Source organism: Pseudogymnoascus destructans (assembly GCF_001641265.1).
Source record: "Pseudogymnoascus destructans isolate 20631-21 unplaced genomic scaffold scaffold_26, whole genome shotgun sequence".
Taxonomy (NCBI): Eukaryota; Fungi; Ascomycota; class Leotiomycetes; order Thelebolales; family Thelebolaceae; genus Pseudogymnoascus; species Pseudogymnoascus destructans.
The window spans coordinates 163,664-175,047 of NW_020167545.1; the positions used below are offsets into that span (position 1 = coordinate 163,664).

Consider the following 11,384-nt stretch of genomic DNA (forward strand, 5'->3'; position numbering starts at 1 on the left):
AATCATGCAAAAACGCCACCCTTCCCCCGCCCCTGGAAGGCCTGGCCCCTCTTCTGGCCCGTGTTCCTCGTCGCGCCCCTCCCCTGCACCGATGGGACCATCTCAGCTTGATCGTCCGCTAACCCCATATCCGCGGACTGCGGCGCCTTGAAGCCCTCACCGTCCCTGAAGACCATCTGGTACAGGCTCGTAACAGCCGAGCTCCATTTCTGCATCGCCAGCAGGTGCTCCTCGTCGGCGGCGTCGTCAACCTCCATCGTGCCTTCGTGCTGGTTGATGCGCCCGTGCACTTTCTTGTCGACGATCAGGAAGCCCAGGATGTCTTGCACTTCCGGGATGGAGATCGAGAGCTGCTTGGAGATGAAGGAGAGCCGGAAGCGGGTGTAGGGCGCGATGAGCTTGAGGACCGCTTTGGTGCGCATGTTGCGCGTGACTTCGTCGATGTTTTCGGCGATGAAGGGGTCGGCGAGGAGATCGGTGTTGGTGTGTAAGACGGACTCGTATTTCTGGATGTCGTCCCTCTGGTATGCGTCCACTAAATCAGTCATAGCAGCGATTCTCGCGTCGCCCTTGTACGGCTTGGTCTCCTGTGACTCGAACGGGTTGATGTCCGACTTCATCAGCATAGTCGTGAGGACGAGATACTTCAGAACCTGGATCCTCTGCAGAGACCCAGCTTCATCGTAGTTCCGGAACGATTCGAAGAAGTCGCTCTGCGCGTCCTTCCAGTTCTCCTCGCTCATGTGCATCTTACCACCGCATTCTCGGATAATGCCCATGATTTTTGGATGCGGCACAGCTGATCGCACCTTGAGCGCTCTCTCGTACAGACGCTTCAGCTGCTTATTATTCTTGGTATCCGCATACATCTGGATCTCCATTGCGTAGACCTCCAGCGAGTATGTGCCTTTATTTGGGTCGTCCGCGCCGTCCTCCCTCTCACAAGCCCTGTGAAGCTCCCGTACCTTCTTCATTAGAGATGTGTAATCTTTCCGGTCGAGGAATAGCTTTGCGAGCTTGATATTTGTCTTGAGCCACAGCCTTTCGTTGTTGGTGCTCTGGAATGATTCGAGCGTCTGAGAGTAGAAGTCCTCCATACATTTCCGGGCTTGAGGGTCATCGGATCCCTTCTCAATATAGTCGAGCATGTTATTTATCGATTTCTCGGAGTAATTTCTCGTAACGGCGGACTTGACGTATGTTAGGAGCTCCTTGTAGTGCTCGACTGCCTTCGTAAGCGTTAGCAGAGTTCCATATCACGACACAATCTGAAAAATAGCAATAACATACCTCGCCATATTTCCCGGTCTTAAACTCAAGCTTGATAGCCTGTTTAAGTCCTTTAAACCCCCACTCGCCCTTGTCCTGCTCCAGCTTGGGCACCTCAAGAAACTCCTCAATCGCCTCTGCTGGATATTCGGATTTCATCTGCTTCGCATTATAATATTTGTTTTCGATATCGACATCCCCATCCTCTTCCTCTCCATCATCCTCGTATTCGAAGTCATATCTAAGAATGTTAGTGATTCCGGAGCTTGCGGAGGTGCATAGCTTCATAACTTACTCCTCCGCATCTGAATCCTGCATGAAGTCGTCGCCATCGTCGGACATCTTGAATACGGGGGGCGAAACACGCTCCTCTGTAATATATAGCCTCAGTATGTAATGCCTACAGCGCAGATCCGAGATGTGGTTTTGAGCGGTGACGAGCTGCTTGTTTGGTTGTTTGGTGAGAGTGCCGTAAGGCTACCCTCACAGCCAGTCGCTATCGATTTATCGATTGGTTATCGCCTAAAACGTACTAGCGCTATGGCCCCAACGTTTCCGCCTCGCGATATTTGTGGAGCGGTCTCAGCCTTCTGGTTTTATCAATCGCAACTCTTGTCGCCTTTTCCTTCAACAACACGAAGAAGTTGACCTGCCCTGTGCCAGCGCCTACCGCACTGTTTAAGAGGATCAGCTTTGGATGATTTCTTATTTCTATATAATACCTACCTGGTGCTAATCTGACAACACCGCCAAGATGGGTGGCGACCTCAATTTGAAGAAGTCATGGCACCCAGTGCTCATGAGCAACCAGAAAAGGGTGTGGGAGGAAGAGAAGAAAGCGCTAGACGAACGCAAAAAGACCGAACTTCGAATCAAGGAATTGAAGGAGGAGCGAGCCAAAGAGGAGATTCAGCAAAAGCTCGAAGCAGCAGGGAGCCGAAAGCGTGTCGACAGAGTCGACTGGATGTACCAGGGGCCATCGAACGGGCAGTCTGGTACCACGGAAGAGATGGAGGGATACCTTCTGGGGAAGAGGCGCATAGATACCTTGATTAAGGGCAACGACCACAAAAAGCTGGAGAAGCAGGCTTCGGAGGACAGCTTTATGGCGCTACAGAACGCAAATACTCTAAAGGACACGGCGGCGAAAGTGAGGGAGGATCCCATGTTGGCGATCAAGAGACAAGAACAAGCTGCATACGAAGCGATGATGAACGACCCTATCAAGCGGAAGCAACTACTTGCGGCTATGGGCGGGGAGCCCGAGCGGAAGGAGAAAACGAAGGAGAGGAAGCATAGACACCATCACAGGCGTCACCACGACGATGCGTCGGATGATAGGGGACATAAGCGCAGAAGGGTGGATGATTCCGAGAGAGATGGGAGGAGTAGTAGGCATCGTCACAGCAGGAGGCGATCACGATCGAGGACGGCAGATTCAAGGTCCCGTTCGCCTGAGCGCGAGAGCACCAGAGGTGGAGAGAAGCGTGATTCAAGGGACGAGTCGCCTCGAAGGCGGCGCCAAAGATCAGTGTCACCTCGAAGAGGGCGATATTCGCGATCGCCTTCCCCTCGAAGGAGACGGCATTCGCGATCACCAACACCACCTATGGGAGAAGCGAGACGAGACCGGCGTCCTTCGCCCTCTCGCAGATTATCCGTATCTCCGCGTCGGAGATCTTATTCTCGTGAACGGTCGGGACTAAAAGGGTACCCTGGCCAACAACCTCGCCGGGATACCTACAGAGAGAGAGATTCGCGGTCCGATGGGAATGCAACGGGACGAAACGGAGATAGACCAAGGACGGGGCACAATGCCGGCCAAGCTGAAAGGTCCCCATTTCGGGGTGATGATCGACCACGGAATGCTGCACCTAGCCAGAGTGTAGAGGAACGAGAGGCGGAACGGCAACGGAAACTCGCAGCCATGCGGGACGACGCATCAGCGTTGGACCAAGACCGCGAGAAGCGGCTTGCTGCACTAGCAGAGAAGGAGAAGATCGATCGTGATGCGGACGAGGCGGCTAGGGTGAAGTCGTCTAAGTATAGCGATAAGGCGGATTTCGTGAATGGGATGCATCAGAAAGTGGGAAGTATGGGGCTTGCCGATCGTATCGGGAGAGGACGGCAGGGACTTCAGCGGGATGATTAAAGAGGGGGGGCACTGGGCCGTGTGGGACTATTGTACTCTTGAAGGGAGTCCATGCACAGTCAGTCAGTCACTCTTGGTACGGCATACATGCGGTATATATACAGGCAAATAGCACATAACTATCGGCAAATCTCCTGTCGTAGATGGCCAACTTCATATACAGGCACTGGAAAAACATCCAGAATCAAATCATTCGAGCAAGGAACAAACAATCAGCAGGCGTAGATCATCAGCCACGTGTTGAGGCCTGGATGTACAGTACCATGCGTGCTGTATCTGAGTAACTGACGATGACGATGATTTGCAAACAGCTCCGCAGCGTCCAATATATATTTACCCCGCTGGATTTGATCCCACTGGACTGTGAAGCTCCAATCAATTTAATTGCCGTGCTGCGAGAGGGAGTTTGCTTGCTGCAAGGTACGGCACATATGTGGAGAGCCTGATCGAGTAGTAACTTAGCTGTGGATGTGGATTTAGCACCAGTGATATATATCAGGTTCTGATATATCACATAAGTTGTTGATGCCACGAAAATGATAAAAGAACCTCGGAAATTTGCTGTCATGTACACCCTGGCTGTGTTGTCTATGTTGTTGTCCGTGTTATCTGTGTTGTTGTCCGTGTTGTTGTCCGTGTTGTTGTCCGTGTTGTTGTCCGTGTTGTTGTCCGTGTTGTTGTCCGTGTTGTTGTCCGTGTTGTTGTCCGTGTTGTTGTCCGTGTTGTTGTCCGTGTTGTTGTCCGTGTTGTTGTCCGTGTTGTTGTCCGTGTTGTTGTCCGTGTTGTTGTCCGTGTTGTTGTCCGTGTTGTTGTCCGTGTTGTTGTCCGTGTTGTTGTCCGTGTTGTTGTCCGTGTTGTTGTCCGTGTTGTTGTCCGTGTTGTTGTCCGTGTTGTTGTTGTTGTCCGTGTTGTTGTCCGTGTTGTTGTCCGTGTTGTCTTCTGTGGATCTCTGACTAACTTCACATCAACTTAGTCGCTCTGGGCGGCTGCCAGTGCCGGCCCAATTGGCCCCGACTCCTCCTGTCAACTCGCTCATCTCCACGTTCTCGCCTATGGATTGAAGTACAACCTTGCGACTAAAAGTATACTACGTAACCATATGCCTTCACCTCCACCACGCTTGCACTTCCCCAATCTCACAGACACATCGTCCACTGTCAACAACACTGTCAACAACACTGTCAACACCCTTATATCTCAATAGGTTATACCCAAACCCTCTCATCGTGCTCGCCGCGATCAGCCTCTCACCCTTTCGCTCCTCATCGACTATGCAGCTCTGCGGCGGAAGCAAGACCACCCAGCGCAAGCTGGTCCTACTGTACGTTGACACGCCCCCATTGAGCGACTCCAATCCGGGCGAGCCAACATGCGATCGTCTCCGAAATACTGACCAGATCCCAGGGGCGACGGCGCAAGCGGAAAGACGTCGTTGCTAAATGTCTTCACGCGAGGGTAAGAAATCTGCATGTGCAAATCACCACAACACACAATAGGAGTTAACGCCCACACCTCAGATACTTCCCCACCGTCTACGAGCCAACAGTCTTCGAGAACTACGTCCATGGTAAGAACACCACCACTCACCCCCTCATTACCCACCCACACCCTGCTAACCCAACCCCCCCCCCTCTCTCCAGACATCTTCGTAGACAACGTCCACATCGAGCTCTCCCTCTGGGACACCGCAGGTCAAGAAGAATTCGACCGTCTCCGCTCCCTCTCCTACGACGACACGCACGCAATCATGCTCTGTTTCTCCGTCGAATCCAAAGACTCCCTCGAAAACATCGAGTCCAAATGGGTCGGCGAGATCGCGGAGAACTGCCCGGGCGTCAAACTCGTCCTGGTAGCCCTGAAATGCGACCTCCGCGAGAACGACGACGCGGCTGAGGAAGAACCAGTCGTCGTCGCGGGTGACGGCCACCAGGTTGGGATGGAGAAGAAGGAGTGTATCACCTACCAGCAAGGCCTTGAGGTCGCGAGGCGCATTGGGGCGCTGAGGTATCTCGAGTGCTCGGCTATGCGGAACAGAGGGGTTAATGAGGCGTTTACGGAGGCGGCGAGGGTGGCGCTTTCGGTGAAGGGGGTTGGTGGGAAGGACAACTCGAAGTGTGTGGTGATGTGAGGGAGGCGCGCGCGACGGTTGGTGGTGTTCAGCGAGGCGTATCGGCGTTGGTGGATAGGTTGAGCGCCATCCCTGCTTATATGCGGGTTTTTTTATATTAATACTTCTTTTTCTTTCTTCTACGACGCTATTGTTTCGCCGAGGCGGGCAAGGTTCTTGGTTGCGAGGCTCGCACACTTGGGGGTTTTTTATGGCGATACACACTACGGGCCACCACACATGCTAAATAATTATGGGATTTGCATATATTGGAAGATGTGGGATCTTGGCTAGGCTCTTTGGGGAGGCAGATTTGGAGCCGGATCGTCGTCAATTTTACTGCACTGTATTTGTTTGTATATTGGCCTTGTATATGGGCGCACTGATTTGTTGTTTAAAACTTTTCTAGACTTACCGATGGTGCTGGCAACCTTGCCATTTTGTATTCTGGTCTATCTATTCTTGGATAATTTGAGCTCGTGTATACTTTCGCCGGGCTGTCAAGCAATGATGGTTGCTTCAGCTGTTATATATGCTTCACAGAAGGGTTCTACAATTCTATAGGTGCCAGCAGTCGAGAAAGAGACAGACGACTTCATTATGTAGAAGGCTCTGAACCAGGCGGTATGGAGTGATCATCGTCTACTTCGGGCTCTGTTGATGCTGTCGTCTTCCCTTTAGTCTGTACTGGTATACTCGACGTAGCGGCATTGTTCTCTGTTTCTTTCGATAACGAAGATTCTTCTTGCGCCGGCGCCTTGTGAATGTCAGACTCTGTCACTGTGGAACTTATCACGGTTGTGTCGCCAGTTTTACCAGCTTCCGAGACGTGGTCACTACTCGGTTTTGTGCCCGCTCCTCTACGTCTGGCTTCTGGGTGTCTTGTCTTTGTGTTTTCACATCATTCGCCGGTGACACGGCCTCGGTAGGTGCTCCTGTAGCCAGCTTCGTGGCCAGGTGCTTCTCTAACCAATTCTTATGTCCATCTGAGATCTTCAGAGCGTGATCAACGCTCTTGTGATCAACGCTCTTATGTCCATTCGAGAGCTTCAGGGCCTGCTCAACCTCCGCCGTCAACTTCTCAATCTCATCTTCCAGTGCCTCCTGCTTGGCACTAGGCGTCGCAGGCTCCCTCTCTGCTTCAGGCCCACCAACCCCCTTATAAACTGCTTCCAGCTCGTCCCTCCAACCCAACTCATCTGCCAGCCTCCGGACCTGCCCATCGCAGTCCCCTAGCAATAGAACGTCATCAGGCCTGCTCCCTAGGGTCCCTACCCTCTCCATGTTTAGTAAGACCCTTGGGGTTCCTTCCAGCGCCATATCCGGCAGAGATGCGAAGGGGTGAACACTGAGGCTGGTTCCAATGATGATCATCAGGTCTGCCTGGGCCGGCACATGTGTGTTCATATGAAACCTCTGAGGCAGCGATTCCCCGAAAAATGTGATATCCGGCTTAACAAGCCCACCGCACGCTTCGTCTTCGCAGTACGGGATATCTCCCGACTTGACGAACTCCCTCATGAACTCGCCTGGGTATTCAGTCTTGCAATCAATGCACCCCTGCGACGCAAAGCTTCCATGCGCCTCAACAACCTTCTCCGGCGGCACCCCCGCCGCGCGCTCCAAACAATCAATATTCTGCGTCAACAGCATATGCAACAGCCCCTTCTTCGCCAGCAACGCAATAAAGGCATGCGCCACCGTCGGTTTATATTTCCCCGGATACAGCTCCTGGGCGAGCATATAAAACGGCGCCGGGTTCTGGCGGAAGAAGGAGATGTCAAATACCGCCTCTGGGTAGGGCAGGTTCAGCCTCGCGAGGTTCGAGTAGAGCCCCGTGTCGGGGGAGCGGAAGTCGGGGATCCCGGCGCTGGTGGAGATGCCGGCGCCGGTGAGGACGACGACGCGCTTGGCTTTGCCGGATTTGAGGTAAGAGGCGACGGAGCTGATGGTGCGGTCTTGGAGGGTTTGGGAGGGAAGGGCCTCGTCGACCAGCTCGTGGGAGGAGTCTTGGCCCATTTTTGCGGTGAGGGCAGGGCGGGGGTCGTTTGGGGAAGGCTTCAAAGTCGAGAAATCATAAATATTTATATCGCTGGAGAGTGATTGGTGGACGGCGGGTTGAATTTTGGTGGGTAATCCCCAAAACGCTTCGGGCCATTCCCTGGTCTGGACTTTCTGCACTTGTGGTTCTTTTGTACGGCGGCTTTCCAGACCGTATTACTCTACGGTACACCATTCAGGCAACTGATGCGCTTTCGACCTTTCGCCGTAAGTTAAAGCGCCAACTACGACGAAACTTTGGTGTTGTGGTTCCTCCAACTAACGATAGTAAAACCCCTAAACTATTTTGAAGTTTTAATTTCACCTAAATACGTAAGTAAATATGTAAAGGTGTATGAATATATTTCAAATGTAGAGCTGAAACTATATCCATATACCTGAAGCGCGAACAAGCCGGTCACATAACATGAGAAATTAATGTCGTCCAGCTACTTGTTCTACAGCGTTGGTCGCCTACACCAACAGTCTTGGCGAACCTCCTCACAGTGTGAAGTTGTGAACAAGTGGAGCGACGCTACTCCCGTACATCAGACAAATAAATATCCATCGACAACAAACCCCCCAGCGACAACTCCGGTGCTAGAAGACGCATCTCAATCCTCGCACTGACTTCGTCAACTCATGCACAAGACGCTATCCACTCCAACTCGACCTTCGCCAATCCCTCGTCGTTGTCGTCACACGATAGCTCCCCTGGCTAACCAAAGCGAAGCTCCCTCGAATAACCTCATCTCCGGCCTTCCTAGCGCTGCTGAGGCCTAGATCGAATCCGTATATCACAGTATCCAAGTCCAGATTTGTATATCACCGCACCTGAGCTCAAATCCGACATTGCTGGGTCCCCAAGAACGACGCGAATGAGAAGGACCGTGGTCACACGACAACGCGCCGGAGGAATCTTCTCCTAGGATATATCTGTCGTTACACTCTCTTGATAGGAGCACAGATGACGGCTGTTGCGAACCCACCGAGTTTCCAGCAACCACTCAATCGGACGCAATGGAGTTCTAATGGTCAAAGAGCCCTCAATTCTATGAACCCCGACGAAGTCGCTCGGATGTTCATGCCGCGAAAGAGTGTACAGCGCGCCAATTCATCATCCTCCCTCTCCTCTAACTCATCGACCTCGTCCTCGGGTACGTCTACGATGTCGAATACCTCCCAACAATCGACCGAAAGCTTAAATCCCCTGAGTGACGTCGGTACGTGGTCGAGCACGGCGGGGACGCGGAAAAAGCCACAGAGAACTGGGCCGTGGCCTGTGAGCAAGTCAGAACCAGTATCGGGAATCACATCGGCGCGTCCTCAGTCGATCCTTGCTCCAGGTGGAGCCTCTGCTGCCTCGTCCATATCGTCGATGCAGCAGCAACCACACTCTGTCATCCCTTCAAACCTTCAAAATCCGCCTCAACAACAGAATGGAGCCCGAGCGGGCGCACCGCCCAATGATGGGAACCCCGTATTATACCTTTTGTCGATGAATGGGACGTTTGAACGCAAAACTATCACTGTTCCGTATTACCCAGATAATCTACGTATTGGGCGACAGACAAATGCGAAGTCGTCACCGACCGCCACCAATGGATTCTTTGACTCCAAGGTCCTATCAAGGCAGCATGCAGAGATTTGGGCGGATAGAAACGGCAAGGTCTGGATTCGTGATATCAGGTCTTCGAACGGGACGTTTGTCAATGGTGCACGGCTATCACCCGAGAACCGAGACTCAGAACCCCATGAGCTTCAGACTCAAGATCATCTAGAGCTGGGAATTGATATAGTCAGCGAAGATCAGAAGACGGTAGTCCATCACAAGGTTGCGGCAAAGGTTGAGCACGCTGGCTTTCTGGGCGCTACAAATAATGTCCTCGATATGAACTTCGGCGATCTCGATCCTGCAAATGGAGTCCTCATGCTTCCCTCGCAGAATGGAATGGTACGAGGCAGAACGAACAGTCAAGGATCGATTATGAACAATGGGCGTGCACCAGGCCCGGGTGTAATGCAAGCCGCACAACGCCCAATGAACTTCTGGTTAACGCCTGTAACGACCGAGCAGATAATGAAAAGACTAACAGTAGGTACGCTCCTAACTGTTATTAGATACAAGCTAATCAATGTTCAGAATGAGGTGAGGCACGCTAAACTACAGAATAACGATCTTTCTCGCACCGAATTGTTCTTGGACACCTTGGTCTCGCAGCAGTTATTTAAAGAGGAAGAAATGCCGGAGGAGCCCATCAAGTCCCACCAACCCAATGGCGTCTCATTCAAGATCGATGCGAAGCCGCGCTTCAGCGACCCGCCTGCACCACCACCCCAGCAGCCGCTGCCAGAGAAGCCGGATGCGCCTCGGGTACAGACATCTGAGACGTCTTTGAAGCGCTCGAATACAGAACGGCCACGATCTGCAACGTCGGCGTCTCCAGTCAAAGAATCCTCAAGCCAAATTATTGCGCTCATAGAATCGCTAGAATCGGCAAAGAGAGAAATTGACGAACAAAGTGAGCGGATGCGTACTCTAGAGAAGATGCTTCAAGAGGAGCGGGAGGCGAGGCAGGCTGCCGAAGAACTGGCGAAGAGGCTTGAAGAAGAATCAACCAGGATACATGTGAATGGGTTTGCCAAGGGCGGCCCAATAGTTGACGAGGCGTTTGAACCACCGAAAGAAGTCACCCCAGAGGTTGTGGGTCTGAAATCTATAGCCGCAGAAGAGGCCAAGTCGAGTACCTTGAACGCTGAAAATGTGGAGGCATCTACGAATACTTTACAGGAGAAGCTGGAACTGATGATGGTTGAAATGAAGGAAATGAAGCTGCAAATGGAGACTTATCGACAGCGTGCAGATACTGCAGAGACAGAAAGAGATGATGGGAGGAAGTCATTGGCAGAGATGGTTCAGAAGATCAGGGCGGATGATCAGGCAAGACGAGAGACGGCTGAACGTGCTAAGGCAGCTCTGTCTGCCTCGAATGCAGCTGCCTCGTTGACTACTGAGGCGGACAAACGGGTAGAAGAACTACCACCGGCGACAAAAGATATTGGCCAAAACGGTACCATATCGACGCCACATGTCACCAAACCTCCCGAGAATCAGCCTGTCACCGCTTTACAACATCACCCCGGCGGCCACGATCAACGGCTACTCGAACACTCAGCTCCTTACGCGTCCATGATCGGGGTCGTTCTTCTCGGCATGGGATTGATGGCATACATGAACGGGTGGCAGAAAGGCGAGCGATGATTTCCAAGTATTTTGAGCCAACAATTCACGTAATCCAGCCGGCGTCAAGCATTCATTAGCACGGCGATCTTTCCTTTGTCTCGGTTGCTTTAAAGCATGCACGCGTGCATTGCAGGTTCGGCGTTTTAGGGGACGGGCCGAGCACGGTCCGGCGCGTGCCGGGGGGGGGGGTTCTCTCTTTAATAGGTTTGTGAATATACTGGGAGTGGATATAACATTAGGGCCTACCTTGTCGGCGTATTTGAGGAGGGTTCGATACCCTGTTGTCGGGGGGCGCGACGTCGATAATTGTGTTTTTTTTTTGGGAAGCCTTGTGCTGAACTTTCGCTATACTGCGGCTGGGTCCTTTGGATGGGTGGCAAGGCGGCGTTTGTAGCATGTGGAATTTGATTGCGATCCAAGATCTTAATGACTTCATTCGAAAGAACTGTGACTGACCCTGACCTGACCCACTGTTGTTAGCTAATGTTGTGCGTCCAGACGCAAGACATGTGGCAGCGGGCCGGAGCCCGCTGCGCGTCAGCTCCAAGGGGAGACAACAACTCCATGGGGCA

At 52.4% G+C, this 11,384-nt stretch overlaps 5 protein-coding genes across 5 annotated transcripts; 3 read left to right on the plus strand and 2 right to left on the minus strand.

Moving 5' to 3' along the window:
• Nucleotides 1–2: 2 nt before the first annotated feature.
• VC83_08427 (uncharacterized protein) lies at nucleotides 3–1,735 on the minus strand (the record flags this gene model as incomplete). The annotated part of the gene is made up of 3 exons (XM_024471979.1): nucleotides 1,565–1,735; nucleotides 1,291–1,510; nucleotides 3–1,229 (listed from the first exon to the last, which is right to left on the minus strand). The coding sequence occupies exons 1-3, from the start codon at nucleotides 1,609–1,611 to the stop codon at nucleotides 3–5; spliced, it is 1,494 nt and encodes a 497-aa protein (XP_024320444.1). The 5' UTR covers nucleotides 1,612–1,735.
• A 115-nt stretch (nucleotides 1,736–1,850) lies between these two features.
• On the plus strand, nucleotides 1,851–4,187 carry CWC25 (RNA-splicing factor). Its single transcript, XM_024471980.1, has one exon. The coding sequence runs from the start codon at nucleotides 2,024–2,026 to the stop codon at nucleotides 3,419–3,421; it is 1,398 nt and encodes a 465-aa protein (XP_024320453.1). The 5' UTR covers nucleotides 1,851–2,023; the 3' UTR covers nucleotides 3,422–4,187.
• A 505-nt stretch (nucleotides 4,188–4,692) lies between these two features.
• On the plus strand, nucleotides 4,693–5,549 carry RHO3 (Rho GTPase; the record flags this gene model as incomplete). The annotated part of the gene is made up of 4 exons (XM_024471981.1): nucleotides 4,693–4,742; nucleotides 4,826–4,876; nucleotides 4,939–4,988; nucleotides 5,062–5,549. 4 exons carry the CDS (start codon nucleotides 4,693–4,695, stop codon nucleotides 5,547–5,549), a joined length of 639 nt encoding a protein of 212 aa, XP_024320452.1.
• A 577-nt stretch (nucleotides 5,550–6,126) lies between these two features.
• On the minus strand, nucleotides 6,127–7,547 carry HST2 (Sir2 histone deacetylase Hst2; the record flags this gene model as incomplete). Its single annotated transcript, XM_024471982.1, has 2 exons — nucleotides 6,127–6,285; nucleotides 6,345–7,547. 2 exons carry the CDS (start codon nucleotides 7,545–7,547, stop codon nucleotides 6,127–6,129), a joined length of 1,362 nt encoding a protein of 453 aa, XP_024320400.1.
• A 519-nt stretch (nucleotides 7,548–8,066) lies between these two features.
• On the plus strand, nucleotides 8,067–11,254 carry VC83_08431 (uncharacterized protein). Its single transcript, XM_024471983.1, has 2 exons — nucleotides 8,067–9,663; nucleotides 9,712–11,254. The coding sequence occupies exons 1-2, from the start codon at nucleotides 8,536–8,538 to the stop codon at nucleotides 10,828–10,830; spliced, it is 2,247 nt and encodes a 748-aa protein (XP_024320401.1). The 5' UTR covers nucleotides 8,067–8,535; the 3' UTR covers nucleotides 10,831–11,254.
• The last annotated feature ends 130 nt before the right edge of the window (nucleotides 11,255–11,384 follow it).